Source organism: Lampris incognitus, chromosome 10 (assembly GCF_029633865.1).
Source record: "Lampris incognitus isolate fLamInc1 chromosome 10, fLamInc1.hap2, whole genome shotgun sequence".
NCBI classification, from domain to species: domain Eukaryota; kingdom Metazoa; phylum Chordata; class Actinopteri; order Lampriformes; family Lampridae; genus Lampris; species Lampris incognitus.
The window spans coordinates 52,926,293-52,944,223 of NC_079220.1; the positions used below are offsets into that span (position 1 = coordinate 52,926,293).

General features: G+C 45.5%; 1 protein-coding gene across 2 annotated transcripts; it reads left to right on the forward strand.

Annotated features, from left to right (window-relative positions):
• The first annotated feature begins 98 nt into the window (after positions 1-98).
• On the forward strand, positions 99-10,479 carry cdr2a (cerebellar degeneration-related protein 2a). Of its 2 annotated transcripts, XM_056288253.1 has the most exons (8): positions 99-297; positions 1,346-1,458; positions 4,641-4,789; positions 4,956-5,132; positions 6,210-6,521; positions 6,637-6,913; positions 7,192-7,423; positions 10,320-10,479. In XM_056288253.1, the coding sequence occupies exons 1-8, from the start codon at positions 219-221 to the stop codon at positions 10,469-10,471; spliced, it is 1,491 nt and encodes a 496-aa protein (XP_056144228.1). In that variant the 5' UTR covers positions 99-218; the 3' UTR covers positions 10,472-10,479. The 2 variants fall into 2 exon arrangements, with proteins under 2 accessions (XP_056144228.1, XP_056144229.1); XM_056288254.1 differs by lacking the exon at positions 10,320-10,479 and having other exon boundaries at positions 7,192-9,393.
• Positions 10,480-17,931: the final 7,452 nt, after the last annotated feature.

Here is a 17,931-nt window from a genome sequence, read left to right on the forward strand (position 1 = left end):
TATAGGTACCGCCCACTGCGATATGATTGGCCGTCACGACGACGGACGGATTCGGTTTGACGCTCGGCGAGATCTGCCACGTTGCCCCAGATAACAAACCCAGCCGCCGGGGGATGCGCCTCACACCCGGCTGGAAACGCCCGACACACAGCCGGTCCTGCTCAGGGACGCTTAAGTGTTAAGATTTAAACGTCGGTTGGACTCCTCTCGGCCGGAAAATGCTTACCGATGTGATATTGGACGAAGAGTTTGAGAAGGGCGAGGAGTCGTGGTACACCAGACAGGACCTTGAACATGGTAAGGAGCGGGGAGCGCGGCAGCCGGCCGGCCGGTCGCGCCCTGCCGGCTGCCGGCCGGCAGAGCGCGTCCTGCACGCTGTGAAGCCGACTGCTGTGGTTAATAGTGCAGAATAGGATGAAGACAGCCAGCGGAAACGAGACTTCATGGTTGTCCCCTCGGGGATGAATACAGTGTTCTGATTTGTAAGCCAGCACAAATGAGAAAATAGCTTCGGGAAATGCGTGGCGTGGAAAGGGCAAGAGTCTTAAAACACACACACACACACACACATCATATAGATAACATGGTGTTGACACTCTGACGTTCTCTTGTGACACTTTCTTCAATGGGAGCTGCATGACATATCCCAGGGACTTGCCTGCAACGAGGATTTCCTGAGGCAGTAACCCCCCCCCAACTGTTTATATTTATTGTGTCCTGGCTGTTCCTCGTTGTTGAAGCTTCTAACAATACGAACTTGCCTTTCAATGCCACCCCCTCCCCCCCAAAAAAAGTCCCGTTGCACACTTGGCACAATGACTAATCCATGGAAACAAGTCATTGCTAGTTATTCCTTGAGTCTGCATAGACAGTGGTTTGACAGGGCTTACTTAGCCTTGGAGAAAACAAGGTGTTGCATGTGTGATAACGTGACATTAGTGTTGCGCTGTACATTATTTCCCCCTAAATCTGAGGTAAGTCTTCATCAGTGGTTCACCTCCATTGGTGGACACAGTGAGAGATCATCTGATGGTACAGTCAGAAACGGTGTGTTTATCAGCCAGGCGAGTTTGCACATAATGTAATTTTTCCCGTGGCTTGCTCACATGAAACCCATCTTACAAAATGAAACACTGACAGCGTGACAGCCGAGTTCAGTGTGCAGAGGAAACGGAGATATAACAGGAATAACGGGTCACTTCTTTACTGAGTTGCTGGAGAAATTTAAGACGGCGTTTTCCGTGTACCACTGTGTGTTTATACTTCTCCTCGTATGTTTCAGTCTGTGTTTGGTCATTCAACCTGTCCTCTTACCAGTGTTTTACGTTTGCCGATGTGTTTGCAGATCTCCATTTGGCAGCACAGCTGGGGAAGACTTTACTGGACCGGAACCACGAACTGGAGCAGGCCCTGCAGCAGATGTATGCCACCAACCAGGAACAGCTGCAGGAGATAGAGGTAAGGAATAGACAGAAATGTCCTTTTTTCTCAGTACAGCCGCGCCACGGTCATTCTAGTGAGGGCAAACATCTAGTGAGACGCACCCATTTCATCACGCCAAAACATACATTTTCGTATCAAATCAACCGCTCTCATTTACAACAGTGTAATTCCCTCGAAAAACGAGATTGTTGACAATCACGTGGTCATGAAAACTTGTATGTCATTGCATTCCTCCAGCCACTACATAGACAAAAGGCTCCAAAGTCTGTTTCTCTTGTCTGCATATTGCAATTAGCTGCTTATTAAGCCAAAATTGTGAATTTAACGACTTCATTTAACTTCAGTGGAAGTTGAATCGGTGAGAAAAGTTCATGTTTGGATAAAGTCTCCTTCCTTAGCAGGGAATTCTCACTGCGAAATTCTCTCAATCTTGAATAGGACGGAGTAAAACTTCATCTTGACCGACCGGTGACCTGAATAGTCTTTTGCACAGTGCATCTTGTTGGATGGAAATCAGTTTAATTCTAAAGAAACGTTCACTGAGGATTATTATAAACCCTCTTTTGGCAGAGCAGTTTCCAGTGGCCAGATTCTTACGTGAGCTGTTGGTATTTGTTGGCTTGTAGTTAATCAACGGCCTGAAGGACAATGCACTGACTGTTTATTATTTATTGGGCTTTTACAAATGAGTGGTTTCAGCATTGAGCGTTGTATGGATTATCTAACTCCTGGATATGCTAAAATACGAGAGTTACTATGTACGTTTTGTCAGTCTGTCTGTTGGTTCACCATAATGGCTTACTGCAGTAGCCTACTTGTGGGCTGGCACAGAGTTGTGTCTTTACTTGGGATAATGATCACTTTCAAACAGTTCAAACGGTGTCCGATCCAGTTTTCACTCGACACTTGGACGGGGTGCGTCCAGACGCTGCCGATCTATTTGGGTTACAGGACATGGCTTCAGCTGGCAGCGGCTCGAGAAAGTTAAGAACCTTAATTTGTTTACGCTGCAGGCAGACGACCAACGGCTCGAGCGCTTACCGAGTTTGAAAGGGTAATCCCAGTCATTTCGTTGACCCGTGTCTATAAGCGTTCAACCTCGGTCTTACTTTTCCCACTATTGTCAATGGCGGTCTTTTAGACAAGTCCTACTTTTGTTGAGTTATTGTTTACTCTGCTACTGTTTAAGCAAATTTTTCGAAAGAGGAAAGACTTAATTTTAACAGAAGTGGTGGTTTACTGGTATCTTGAACTCAATATGTACACATATAACATTTACTCAGTAGCACCATGGTAGAATGTAGTTTCTCAGTGTCGAGTCGGACTCGGCTCTTGTACAGACACTATGGCAGCTGCGACTTTCATTTTGAGATCTTTTTTTTTTAACTCATGATCTTTCATTGCTGAATTTAAGTTATCACTAATGAATCGGTATTTTCTGTTTAGTCTGCATCAACTCCTGGAAGTATTCAACCAGACATATATTTTGTGCATGTTTGATGCTGTTCTCCCTAAAAAGAATATTCACAGTCCCAGTCTTCAGAAAGCTATGCAGTAAAGAGTGCGGCCAATAACTTCTGCTAAGCCTGGGCAGATCCACTCATAGTTGTAACCGGATCTGTTTACATAGGACAAGTCCCAGTACTCATGATCTAGTTGGAGAGCAAAAAATAAATAAATTATAGGTTGTGTAAATATGCAGTGCTGCCTCTTTTGAGAGGATATCGGTGTGTTCTTATGGGCCTCGGTTATCTCATGTATGACAGCTGCATGCATGACAGATCCATGTATACTGCATGTATGACAGGTCAGATGTGAGAGCCCCCAGCCCCTCTTGTGCAAAGGAGTGAAGCGGAGGGACCTTTTGCACCTTTCACCAATATCTGCTACTACTTTCAGCTGCTCTCGCTAGGGGGCGCCACAGCGGATCATCTGTTTCCATCTCTTCCTGTCCTCTGCATCTTCCCCTGTTACAACAGCCACCTGCATGTCCTCCCTCACCACATCCATAAACCTCCTCTTTGGCCTTCCTCTTCTTCTCTTCCCTGGCAGCTCCATATTCAGCATCCTTCTTCCAATATACCCAGCATCTCTCCTCCACACATGTCCAAACCATCTCAATCTTGCCTCTCTTGCTTTGTCTCCAAACCGTCCAACCTGAGCTGTCCCTCTGATATACTCGTTCCTAACCCTGTCCTCCTTCGTCACTCCCAATGAAAATCTTATCATCTTCAACTCTGCCACCTCCAGCTCCACCTCCTGTCTTTTCGTCAGTGCCACCGTCTCCAAACCATATAACATAGCTGGTCTCACAACCATCTTGTAAACCTTCCTTTTAAGTCTTGCTGGTACCCTTCTGTTGCAAATCACTCTGGACACTCTTCTCCACCCACTCCACCCTGCCTGCACTCTCTTCTGCACCCCCCGTCTGTCTTTAGCTTGCTCGGTCACCACAGTTTTTCTAATTTGATCGTTCTGATGCTTATCTAGGCACTTAATCTCATGCATTCCTCTTGCTGTGAATGACCTTCCTGTCCTGATTCGCATCAATACGCAAAGGCGGCAAAATGCTTCAATACATTTTTTTTTTCACTCTTAGTAATACAGAGGCTTTTCAAGCTTTTTTGCCCTGCCTGCTCTTTCCAAAACCTTTGGTAATCGTGTCAGTGAACATGTAGTTTCATCATCATCATCATCAATCAATGACACCAAAGTTTTCTGATCATGGATTTTGCACCAAAATAATCGGACGATGACCAAGTTTGGGGGAAAACAAAAACACAATATCCATGCCCGGATACTTGTTTGCCTTCAGTCAGCCTGCCTCAAAAGTCTACTGTGGATGTTTGAAAATGGTAGATGGGGCATTTGGGTAGCATGGCAGTCTATTCCATTGCCTACCAACACGGGGATCGCCGTTTCGAATCCTCGTGTTACCTTCGGCTTGGTCGGGCGTCTCTACAGACACAAATCGACTCTGTGCATAACTGTAGTCCACTGACTTCCAGTTTCTACTGCAGCGGTCATACCAGTTTCCTGTTTGTTGCCGTGTGCTATTGACAATGGCATATTTTTCACGATGCCTGTGAGATTTACCATGGATAAATGTCAACGACATGCACAGAATTGTGCAGTCCCAGTCTGTGTGTCTTCAATCTTGACTTTCCAACCTCTCTCCCCTTTTCCTTTTACGCCAGTATCTGACCAAACAGGTGGATTTGCTGCGTCAGATGAATGACCAGCATGCAAAGGTTTATGAGCAGCTCGACGTGGCAGCCAGAGACCTGGAGCAGGGCAACCGCAGACTGGTGCAAGACAATCGCCTGGCCCAGCAGAAGATCGAAAGGTCTGTGCCACCAACTCTATTATAGTAATTTGCCAACCAGTTGTTCAGGGAATCTGTTTAGTGCCCTGCAGCGTGATGCAGATTTTGTTTCATTTCCTTAATTTAAGATAACTTCTTGCACTTGCATGGCCTGAACATCACATACCGTTTTCTCTTTTCTGCATAGTCTGACAGAGATCATTGAAGGGCTGCAGACCCACATGGACGACATGCAGTCACAGGTGGAGGAACTGAGGACCGCTCAAGCAGAACGGAATAAAAGGGAGCTGGCGGAGCAGAGACGCCACCTCGGAGCGCAGAGTGTGTCCTGTCTCAAGGAGCTGTATGACCTCCACCATGACAGGTGTGTGCGTTTGTGAGAGAGAGCTCACAATTTCCTCTAAGATAACTAAAAACAGATTTGTTTCAAAGAGCAGCGGTTCTCAAGAAGGAAACTGCACGACACGCACAAACAATGAGAAGCACAGGAAGTCCACCAGGATGTTTTATAACACGAATTTCCTCAGACTGGAATGTGCTGCTTGTTGACTTCTTAACAGTTTGCACCGAGACCAAAAGAAAAGATTCCTTAAAATGTGCATGAGACTTCTACATCAGGTTCTGACTTCCCACCTTTCCGTTAGTGTCAGATTGGTATGTACATTTGGCATGCAAGTGTACATCAGGCATGTATGCGTTATGTATGTACACAAATTGTATGATTGTAAGTGCTTTTGAGGAATAAAGCTCACTGACTGAGCTGAGTTTTCCGGGGCGTGCTCCTCTGTTTATGGCCCGATGAAACACTGACCCTGACAGCACTGGAATCTTTAGCCCACATATGCTGACTGGACATCCTCAGGTCACCCAGAGCCAGACATTATAATCTGGCCCAGGGCTTTTGGATGTAATCCCCCAGCAGAGATTTTTGTTGAAGGGATTAAATCCCCCTTTATGATTGGCAGCATACTAACAAGTGTTAAGTGGTGGGCCTTAAAGTGAAGTGTACTGTGACATATTGTCATGTATAATTTAACAATCTAATAATAAAATGGACCCACAATCTCTTTTGCCCTCTCACAGTAAACGTAACGTGCTATAGAGCTTAATGATTCGCCGTTTCCTCATACTTGTAATACTCGGACGAGGCTGTGATAGATATTTCTGAGGATTCTATAATTTGGTGCGGTTTTTAGTCATTTTTTCTGGATGTGCCATGGCAGTAGGAACATGGCAAATTTCTGCAGCATCCCCTGTCTTGTTCATAAATGTTCTAAAAATGCCTAAATGCCTGCTGTCAGTGCACAACACTGAATGTGGAAATACAAAATCAGTTATTCATGTATTGTCAGCCTCTTGCTAAAAAAAAAAAAAAAAGTCCTGTCTGAGTTGACGTTGATGATTTAAAAATGTCTATTTCTGTCTACTTAAAAATTTTCAGGTACCTTGCCTATGAGGGCCTGCATGTAGATCGACCTTGGTCACCCCAGGGCTCTTTTTATGACCAGGACAGACACCAGGACCCAGAGGAGAACACAGTGCTCCAGCACTCCATCCAGACCCTTCAGAGCCAAGTAGACGCAGAGCGGAAGCGCAGGGAAGCTGCAGAGAGGGAGACAGAGTTGACTGCCAAAGAGAATGGGACACTGGAACAGCGGCTGTTCCTGTTGGAGGGCTGCCGGGCCAGGCAGAAAGAACTGGAGACAGAAGTGGAGGAGCTCCGGCTTCTGTGGCGTGCAGAGTGTGCCAGCAGGTTAGCGCGGAGCTTCATAACAAGATTTGAGGCAACGTAGTATTTATTCGTGGTGCCTAATTGCTCGTAATACTACGTTGTAAATTTCTCTGTGCACCCTCTCTACTCCCACCAGTGCCAGGCGGTCAGACTGCCTCCTGCTACCTGATACAGTGTTCTTCGCTCAAGAGGAAAAGCCCAGCCCAGGGAACAGTGAGGAGCAGGAGAAAGTGGAGCTGGAACAGGGGAGGTACAGCAGGCAGAGGTTCAACAGCGACAGTTTTTTGGGTGGGACCAACACAGACGAGATTCGGCGTGGACACGAAGAGATGTGTATCAGGCGAGCGGAGGCAGTGAAACGGAGAGGGATCTCTCTGCTCAATGAGGTGGATGCCCAGTACAGTGCACTGCAGGTGGTGTATTACTAGTATGTACTAGGAGTAGTCGAAAGTTATTTTAGTGTCAAGTGAAATTAAGAGAGATATTTTTCAGACGCAAGCTCTGCTCACAAAACTTGACAATTAACATTCACAAAATTTGCCGCCAAGAATGTGATCTGTGACCGCTGAAGATTTGTGGAGGCTGCAGTACCATTCAGTAATGCACGACGATAGACAACAATGTTAGCCCTGTGGTAAATCATCATCCTCTTGAGCGTTCGGGGCTCTTATTGGCATGTTTTGTCCTTCAGGTGAAATACGAGGAGCTTCTGCAGCGGTACCAGCAAGGGTCAGATGGACTCAGCCACAAAGCCGTTCAGACCAATGGTAGTCCCCGTACCGGCACCGGTATTCGCCGCCGCCTCTCCAGCTCTGCTGCTATGTCCGATCTGGCGGTGGTTTTGGAAGACGGCCAGCAACCAGAGTACAAGGCACTCTTCAAGGAAATCTTCACATGTATCCAGAAGACCAAAGAGGACCTGAGTAAGAACAAACAGTCTAGTCAGGAACATTAATTTGTGGGCCGTGCCAAAGGATAGCATCAGTTGTATTAAACAGGTCTCTGTTACAAGGTTTACACAGCAAAAGTTTTTGTCAAAGGGGGAGCATTTGGTTTAGACATTTTAAAAATCCATAGGGGACCATGTCAGAAGTGTGTATACCCCCCCCCCCCCGTCATCTGTAGACATTCTATTGCACCTGTTGATGAGCACATTTCATCTTTTTCTTTTATCCGTCCATAATGAAAACGTGTGGTTGAAGAGTACATTCACACCAGTCACGTGACAGTGAGTGCACTGTGCAAGTCCTGCCACCAAACGGCCGTCTAATGCAAGAAAACTCATTGACTTGAAAAGTAAGTTGACGTGCTGACAGCGAGTCATTGTCGAGGCAGAAATCTAGTTTTAGTCTTGCAGAAATTTCCAGTCAAGTATTCTGTATGCAAGTTTTCCCCTCCTCCAAAGTATTATGTTACTGTGCAACAGCATTTTGTCCCGTTTATGCAAGATTAACATTTTGACCAGCTGATTATTTGGTGCTTGGTTTTGGGAGAGTAAAGCCACATTGTATACTGCTTTTGCTTTCATAAATGAGAGATGGCCTTTGTTTGTGTATTATGTAAACACAAATGTTGGCACTGGATTGAATGGCGTGCTTTGTAAAGGTAATCGGCTGAAAGGCGGCAGCTTTTGAGCAGCTAAAGACTAAGCTATTGGCGACATTAAGCTCTCAGCCCCCAGCGTGTGTTAGTTTGTTGGTTGACAGTAGTTAGCTCAGCAGTGATGTGTCAGTGGTATGTTACCAGAAAAGTGTCCGTGGAGAATTTAGCTTCATGCTTTCTGGATTCATACCATTCACAGTTTAGGCTTTGACAAGTGTCAACAAGCAGAGCAACCCCGTGCCAACGCAACTCAAATCCAGACTTTGCAATGTGAACTCAGAACTTTTTAGGACTGAAACACAGTTGTTTTTTTTGTTTTTTTTTGTTTATTTATTTGTAGTTTACATGTATTAGAAAAGATTAAAAGATAAGCATTGTATCTTTCATTATAAAATGCTATTTATTGTCACAAGTTGTTTTGTCACTGTATTCCAGATCTATAATATTGTTGCTAAATACGGGTTTAGAGGAGATCTGTTATTTGAGTTGGAAGTGAATGTTTATCTGGTGCTTTTTTCTGCAATTATGAATACTATGTACAGAATTGGTGATTGGAAAAATAATGGCAGCAAATGAAAAGCACAAAAAAAACAAACTTGCCTGTCTGAACAAATTTCATGTCATTTTCAAAATGTTACTATCGGTGGTTTTTTCTGAGGTTGTTGGTTCTCTTACTTGGTACCCTAAACAGAGGAGAGAATAGGCAATCCCACATTTGTCTTGCTAGTGTCAAAATGCCAGCTGTTGTCAATAACAATATATTTTTCTCAACTTTTCACAATGCCAGTTGTATCAGATGAACTCGAGAGCACAATAGTTGTTGAGCTTCAGCAAGTTATATAAGACTTCTCAATTATATGAGGAAATGGCACATGAGGCTTTATAGCTGGGGTGCGGGGGTGGGTAAATAGTGGGGCCTAATTTAATCAGTGGGGCTTAATTAAAGCTGTGAATGACAATCCTAACTACCCGAACTCATGGCATAACTGGATCAGGACAAGTTGTTACTATCTGCAGATTAAAGTCTACAATGACGACTATACGTAGAACCTAAAGTGTCAACATAGGCCCCTGGTTTTTATTTTTAACTCTTAACTTAAAATTACATTATAGGACCATTACTTTCGATATGATGTCATGTTTACCAGAAAGGTATTACTTTGATAATGGCAGGTAGTATATTAGCAGATGAACGGTAGGTGCATATAGCAGTGTGCTTGATTGTATCATTAAGTGTCCTCCATGATGACTAACAAGTTATTTGAAAGTAAAAATACTCATGCAAAACGTTTCTGAGTCTCTGCTGTGTTCTAGTGTCCAACACACCAACAGCGACATTCGTTTCAAGGCTGGCGTTCTCGACAACGTAGTGCGCTGTAGCCACAATGTTGAATTGTGGCCCTTTGATAAGGTCACTACAAAACATCCACGTGGAGGAATATGTCTCAGCCTGTCTGCCCTCCTTGAAATGCAATCCCAAAGTTTGATCGTATCTGCAAAAATGCCAAAGCCACACTACATGGCTGATAGTACGCAGACACCCTTTTGATTGGTGGGTTCGGCTATTTCAGCAACACCCACTGCTGGTCGAGTCATAAAATGGAGCACACAGCCATGCAGTCTCCATAGACAAACACTGGCAGTAGAATGGGTCATACTGAAGAGCACAGTGACTTTCAACGCGTCTCTGTCATCGAATAGAATACTCTCTATTCATCATTTTGTACATACATACCAATGACATTTACTCTGCGTTGAACCCACAGTGGCGCCCCCAGAAAATGTTCATAGGGGTGGCCAAATGGGGCCACTAAAAATCTTGGGGTGGCACACCAAAACCAAAAGCCATGACTGAATGTCGGGAATTCTATGATGCTGTTGTAGTGTACTGTGTAGGCTAGTTGAAAACTGTCAATATCAGAGTTAAGAAAAATATACATTGATTTAAATGAACAGCACCTAATGTAAAATATCAGATAGAAGCATATTCTGCATATGCGACTCGTGGCTGGGGGCGGGCAGGGATAGTATCAGGGTGGCCGTGGCCACCCCTTGGGGGCGCCACTGTGAACCCATCCTAGCTGTGTAGCAAGGAGCAGTGGGCAGCCACCATGCAGCACCCGGGGACCAACTCCAGTTATTTCGTCCCATTGCCCTGGTCAGAGGCACACACTGGAGTATTAAACCTAAGATGCGTGTCTTTTTTGATGGTGGGAGGAAACCGGAGTGCCCAGAGGAAACCCACGCAGACACAGGGAGAACATGCAAACTCCACACAGAAAGGACCTGGGACAGCCTGGGGTTCGAGCCCAGGACCTTCTTGCTGTGAGGCAACGGCGCTAACCACTGCGCCACCATGCCGCCCATAGGATGCCACCTTTACAACAAGTCAGTTGGTCAAATTCCTGCCCAGCCAGATGTTCGGGTGTCCACATACCTTTGTTAATGTAACTTAGCTCTGTATGCTAAAGTGTTATCCTTGGTAGAGGCAGTTTCTCTCGAAGGCCAAAGGAAGCCTGGACTCCCCATAAATATATTCTCATTAAAAAAAAAAAGTATATATATATTCCCCCGGCTGTGTCCTTAATGAGTTTTGCCATTTCCCTTGCTTTTCTTTAGCTGGTGTAGCGAGCAAAACAGCACACACCTGTCTATGTGCACGGCAATGTGTAGTTGATGTACTCTGTGCAGTCTTTGGGTTTTGGGGTTTTTTGTGTTTGGGGGTTCGACTCGGACTAAGTAGACGACCATTTTACTGACTGATTGACTGTATGACTGCGTCTAACACTGTTTCCAATAGGGTAGAGGCTAGTTCCCGTCGATGCAGAGAACGGTCAACTGAGCATGCGCAAGTACTCGTTGCCTCCGCTGTTTGGGTAGGTTAAGGTTAGGGTTAGGGCGGGGTTAGGGTTAAAGTTAGCGAATCAGACGCAGAGTAGGGGCGGGTCTTCCTAGAATCCTAGCGCCTGGATGCTACGCGGGGCGTGTGGAGGCATGGTAGAAGCATTTCGCGCATGCTCAGTTGACTGTTCTCTACTCCATTTCCGTTCTCTGCATCGACGGGGACTAGCCTATACCGTGTAAATTAGCGAGAGCACCCGACACGAGTTTGAAGGAAGCTGGTGTAACGACTATCTCCTTCCTGTGGAAACATGAGCCAGGGGAGTTATTCGACAAGAAGGTCCGGGTAGGAAAAGGGGGAAAACTAGAAATAAATTTAAAAGAAAGAAAAGAGTATTTGGGAATGTTTGCAATCACAGCATTGTAAGATGGTGACAGATGTACTCTTAACCCCACTCCCACCCCTCAGCTCAGGGATGGTCGTTACTTCTTCCATATACAAGTTGGCCACTTCAGGTGAGACTGGAGAACCCATAGCACATCCACGCCTCTGCCTATAGTACTGCCCATATGAAATTACAAAACGACCCCACCCTTAACAACAGGACCACCCTTAACATTGACTGTATTATTTGTGTATCAACAAATCTCTCAAACGTGTTCAACAAACTGATTCCTTTTTATTATCCTCACTCCGGAAATCTCTTAATCATGTTTTTCATTGCCTACACAAGTACTTATACGTCATATACTGTCGGATCAACTGTAACATGATTGGTTACAGGAATACTACATCCCCCTTCTTAAAATAAAATCTGCACTCTCCTGGCATGCACAGCCTTTCGACAAACAACTTGTGGCTGTTTACCTGCAGTAGGAAGTACTGATCTCAGTCGTCGACTCATTAGCAGCTGGGCTGTAGACTTCAGACCGTCGACTGGATTGCTGCAGTATTCCAGCAAGCTGAGGTATGGATCCCTCCTTTCTGCTCTGGCTTTGTCCAGTATCATCTTGGCTGTCTGGACTGTTCTTTGCAAGACCATTACTCTGTGCATAGTGGGGACTAGACGTGACATGGTTAAACTCCCATGTTTCTGCAATGCTTTTAAATTCCTTGGAGCTCTAGCAAGGACTATTGCCACTGATAACGCTTTCAGGTACGCCTTGTCTTAGCGAATATGGTTTACATTTTGTGAATGACTGCAGATGAGGTAGTGTGACGCAATCTTTCAATCTCAAAGTACCTCCTATAGTAATCTACAACTATATACTGTTCTCCCTCTTACGTGAACAAATCCATGCCAATGACGTACTATGGCCTCTCAGGAACAGGATGCAAGACCATTGGTTCTTCTGTGTTTGAGCTGCGGCACTCTGTGCATATGGAACATCTCTCCACCATGGCTTCTATCTGTGCATTCATGCCTGGCCAAAATAGAACGTCTCTAGCTCTTGTCTCTAGGCTCAAAATGCTTGTTGACACATTTTGTTCTTATTTGTATTTCCTATTTTATCTTTTATTTCTATTTGTTTCTGTTTTTCTTGTTTCTATTTGTTTCTATTGTCTTGTTATCCTGTTAGTTTTTTTCTTATTAGAGCGTGAGTGTCTGTAATAGAACCCAATTTCCCCCCCGGGATGAATAAAGTATTCTGATTCGATTTGTTTACCTTCTCCATTCCCATGTGTCCTGTGTGTATGTGCTTTAGAATTTCTTCTCGTAGTATGTGTGGAATGACGATTTTCTCACCTTTGAACAGCACATCGTTGATTTCTGTGATCTTGTCTCTATGATTCCAGTATTCAGCAACACTGGGTGGACACTTCTTTCTTGACTCAGGCTAGCCGACCTGAATCACCTGCTTTAACACAAAGAACTGTATGTCTTGAGTTGTAGCTGCCTGGATTTCTATAAGCTTGCTGTCGCTCACAGGTATGTTTCTCATGAGCGTGTGTACTTGGGCATCCATGTTTTCACTCAGATTGGTCTCATCGGTGACAACTGACTTTCTAGACAACGTGTCTGCAACTGAAATATCTTTATCCATGCAGTGTGGATAGTAATGTCATACCTTTGTAGTTGAAGTCGCACAGGTGCTGCTGCAAGGGGGTTTCTCAGTATTGACTCGAGAGGCTTGTGGTCAGACTCGATGACTACATGGCGACCATATACATATTGGTGGAAACGCTTACACCCAAAGAGGACTGCGTAAAGCTCCTTTTCCATTTGAGTGTAGTTTTCTTCAGACTTATTTAATGACTTTGAAGCATATGCAACTGGCCTACCTTCCTACAAGAGTACTGCTCCGAGGCCACTCTTGGATGCATCAACTTGCAGTCTCAATTCCTTTCCTGGCTCAAAGTATGCACACAGCCATAGCTCTGCCCCCTGTGTGTGAATTACGTGGACTGAAGACAGTCTCAGGAGCAGAAACGCTTGGTCAGTCAGAGCCCTAGAAAGAGAGAGTTGCGTCAATGAGGGGGTCAGAACGCGAGAGGGTCACGTGGTTCATGTAGCCGCCGAATAGATCCAAATGAAGCTTGGCGGGTCATTTAAATGAACTGCTTAGCCGCGATTTCTGGTAACTACTAACCAATATTTTCAGATTTTTACATTTATATATAGATATATAGAGATATATTCCAACGTGACACATATTCTATGCGCATTGTAGGAATTGACGAGCTGTCACGCTTTAAATTACATCGTTAATTTGATTCAAACGTGCTTGTAAAATGGTCATCATTAAAATGTCAACTGTAGCTTCTTACCTGTAACTTAACCTTTGATTAATGCGAGAAACACACTTTCGCCATAGAAATCCTATTGCCCCGGGTCGCACTGCTTGGAACTATCCGGGGCTCCCATGATCCGCCATTGCTGTTAAATAATTGGCCCATTGACGTCTACGGAGTTGACGCAACTCTCTCTTTCTAGGGCTCTGTGGTCAGTGCAGTATTTCTGTAACCAATCATGTTACGGTTGATCCGACAGGATATGACGTATATGTACTTGCGTAGGCAATAGACCACTGCACTTCCGCGTTCGAACGTTAGAGCGGGGGGGGGGGCGCTAGAGGGGGATAGAAGCCGGCAAGTTTGAACACGGTTTAAATGGCTGACTATGTCGCTACGTTGGCTGCTGCGGACAAGAACCGATATTTGCGAAAAATTCGCAGTGTCGGTGGCCAGTGTCCTTTCAGTCGCACAGGGGAATGGGTTAATAACCCCACTCATGCATTACACCCTTAAATGATAAAAGGCAAACATTAAATCACACATCATGACCTAGAGCAGCCATGGGGAAAAGACATAGGAACTAGGCTACATTTTCAACAAATGTTTGCATTTTATTCAATTATTACTTTTTACTGGATTACACATGACTGCATACAATGATGCACGATATACTACTCAGTAAGGAGGACAATAATAATGTGATAACAATGTTTGTATTTTAACTGGGTAAGGGAGACCGAGGTAGTTACCCCTTGTTTCTAGGAAAGACAAACAAAATTGAGCACGTGACCAAATATTCAGGGGGGAGGGACCATTTTATGATTTTTAATGGATAAAAATACATATGGGTTTGAAGAATGTGATCCCATTCAGATAGGTTTAGCTAACTGTGGAATTCCATATAGCCACCGGCTCAACCTGCGCCAGACCAAACTGTTCCAGGGAGGGCGAGAGAGGGGAAGGGGAGGAGGTGAGGCAGGGGCCAGAGCGGGTCTTAGAAAATATGAGTGGAGGCAGTGGTGGATCTAGAAATGTTTTCCTGGGGTGGCAAAGGGGTGGCAAGACTGTGTCCCAGAGGTGGCAGCTGCCACCCCTTGCCACCCTGTAGATCCGCGCCTGTCAGGGGGGAGGGGGGGATTCTAAATCGGCGACTTCTGTTTGAGATGAGTTTGGCGCGGGTCTCATTGACCTTCACCATGCATGTACATAAAATATACTTTAAAAACATATTATCTGATTTATAAATGGGTTGGCAACAGGGGTGGCAAGACTGTGTCCCAGAGGTGGCAGCTGCCACCCCTTGCCACCCTGTAGATCCGCCCCTGAGTGGAGGAGGGAAGGCAAGGGGGGGGAGGAAGAGGGAGATGAATCAACCTACCCCGCAACGGAGTTTCACATCTAGCTGCTACAGCTGAAGGGAGTCTGGCGAGGGAGACTACAGTGTAGCCAACATTATGCGGGTTGTAGCCTAGCTAGCTCGGCTACATCTCGTTCAAGGTAGCTAGCCTATTACACTGACTAAATTCGTTTTCCCATCTGGGCCCACTGATCTATTGGCATTCTAACTTGACATTTTGGTGATTATAAAATGTAGAATAGACGTCACCTATTATTAGCTACTAGCTAAACTAGCTAACATTACCAGTGATGAAGTGCAGACCGCAGACGTAAACATGTTTGCTGTCAGGATCCCAAAGTTGTCCATCCTTGTCTTTCCTTCTGATCGCCTGGAGCCATTTCAATCGTTGTTCTCCCTCCTTCTGCCTTTTAGGCAATACAAAAAAAAACAATATTTGGGTTGTTTTCCTTGTTAACAGTACAGTCCACCACACAGCCACTTTTGGGCATCGTAGCTACGGCTAGGCTGCGTATCTAATGCAGTGCGGCTTGGGTTTTCTATCGCCCTCTCCTGGCGGCCTGTTGTCAAGGTACCCGGATTAGCGATTTCCGGAGTGAGGGTTAATAAAAAGGAAACAGTTTGTAGAACGCCTTTGAGAGATTTGTTGACACACAAATAATACATGGTGTCAGCGCAGCTGATCGAACTCACTACAAAGGAAAAGGAGCCGGACTCTTACAGTGTTCCGAGCCCTAGGATGGATTGGGATTCGACGAGCCTGCCGGACGCGTGGCGAAAGTTCCGACAGCACGTCGAGCTAATGTCCTCAGGCCTTGTGGTGCAGTACACCTCGTGTCGAATCCCGCACCGGGCAACAAAATAACCGGTTACAGTAATAAGACGTGTGGATATTGTGCGCGGGAGCACAGTGACAATGAGGGATGAGTGAAGTATTCTGATGCTGATTCTGAAACACATTGGTCATAACAAGAGTTAAGCATTTCCTGAATCTGAGTTGGAACCACGAAGATACAAACTAAAGTTTAAACTGGACCCAGGTGCCGATGTAAACACAATACCGAAAGACAGGTTTAACGAGGACTTTAATGAGGCGTTGTTTCCCCAGCTGGGGACACGGTGGCGCAGTGGTTAACGCGGTCGCCTCACAGCAAGAAGGTCCTGAGTTCGAGCCCCGGGGTAGTCCAACCTTGGTGGGTCATCCCGGGTCGTCCTCTGTGTGGAGTTTGCATGTTCTCCCCGTGTCTGTGTGGGTTTCTTCCGGGGGCTCCGGTTTCCTCCCACAGTCCAGAGACATGTAAAGTCAGGTGACTTGGCTGTACTAAATTGTCCCTAGGTGTGTGTGGGCCCTGTGATGGCCTGGTGGCCTATCCAGCGTGTCTCCCCGCCTGCTGCCCAATTGCTGCTGGAATAGGCTCCAGCATCCCCGTGACCGTTGACAGTAGGATAAGCGGTTCAGATAATGGATAGATGGATGGCTGTTTCCCCAGCCTGCTAATAGCTTTTACATAACAGGAAGTTTCTCTACCCTGCTCTCAACCAGCCGTAAATACTCCACTAAACCTCCACACCAGGGGGATTACGTGATAAACTCGGCCAGAAAGGGACAGCCTTGGCAAGGCGCTGGTGCCTCTTATCAGTGAACATCAACATACACACAGGCACTTGATTGCAAATCGAGTTATCGCTGCAGGATCTTGCGGCTTTGAATGGGTCAGATGGTGGTCAATGCCTCTGTCAGTTGCTCAGAGGCCTGTGTTAGGTGTTGTTGTGAGCCGGTGAGAGACTAACGACTGTCAATGCGGCTCTGCAAAATCAGTCTAAAAAAAGCATCTTGCATCCCTTCCTGTGTATGCATTTGACTTCCAGGGAAGACTGTGGCCCATGAATGCAGCCTCTGTTAAGAGGGATATTGAGAGGCGTTCAAAATTTCTGTTCAAATATTTTGTTGAGGGAGACCAGGAATGTCAGGCATGCTTCCATTCAGCTGTCACTAATACACTGTGTGTCTGATTGAGTCACCTTTAGGGAATATCCTCCCCGCATGCCGTAACACACAGGCCCACTCTTCTTGGAAGGATGCCAAGCAAGGCAGGAAATTTAAAACAAGTTTTTGTGACCTCTCATTTGGCGAATTCTTGGGACACTTACTCGCTTGAAAGCAAAGTGACTGTTGAAAGGGACCACGGTTCACAGTTTTAGGATATTTCTCTTTGTTTGGTGTTTAGAGGGACGTTTCCTGAAGTTTTATGGAAGCATGTCTTAATAAATACTGAACCAAGGCTGTGAAAGTAAGCAACGCCCATTGTAGATTTGAGTCCCTTGAAACAGCATGGGTTGGCGTCCACATCTCTAAATTATGCCATTACGAAGTTATAACAGTTTTATGGAACCATGTTCTTGTGAAAACCGAACAAAGTAGGCAAAGAAATGCTGGTTTGAGATTTGAGGCCCCTGAACAACACGGACCACGGACCTGAGGTCTCTGCCCATTTTTTCTCCCTGTTAAAGGGTTTTTTTTTTAGGGAGTTGTTCCTTATCCGATGAGAGGGTCTAAGGGCAGGATGTCGTGTTGCTGTTCAGCCCACTGAGGCAAATTTGTAATTTGTGATATTGGGCTGTACAAATACAACTGACTTGACTTGACTTGGCCATGTTTCATGTCTTTAAATTACCCCCCCCCCCCCAAGTCATAACAGTTTTATGGACACATTTGCCCATAAAAACGGCACAAAGAGAAAGATGGTGTGACAACCCCCCATAGTAGATTTGAGGCCCCCTGAATCACGTGGGTCATGATTAATCTCTCTCGTCATTTCGAAGTTGTGATCATTTCAAGGAGCAACACACACGTCGTTTCGCTGATTGACGTGGGCAGTGACGGACGGTCACAG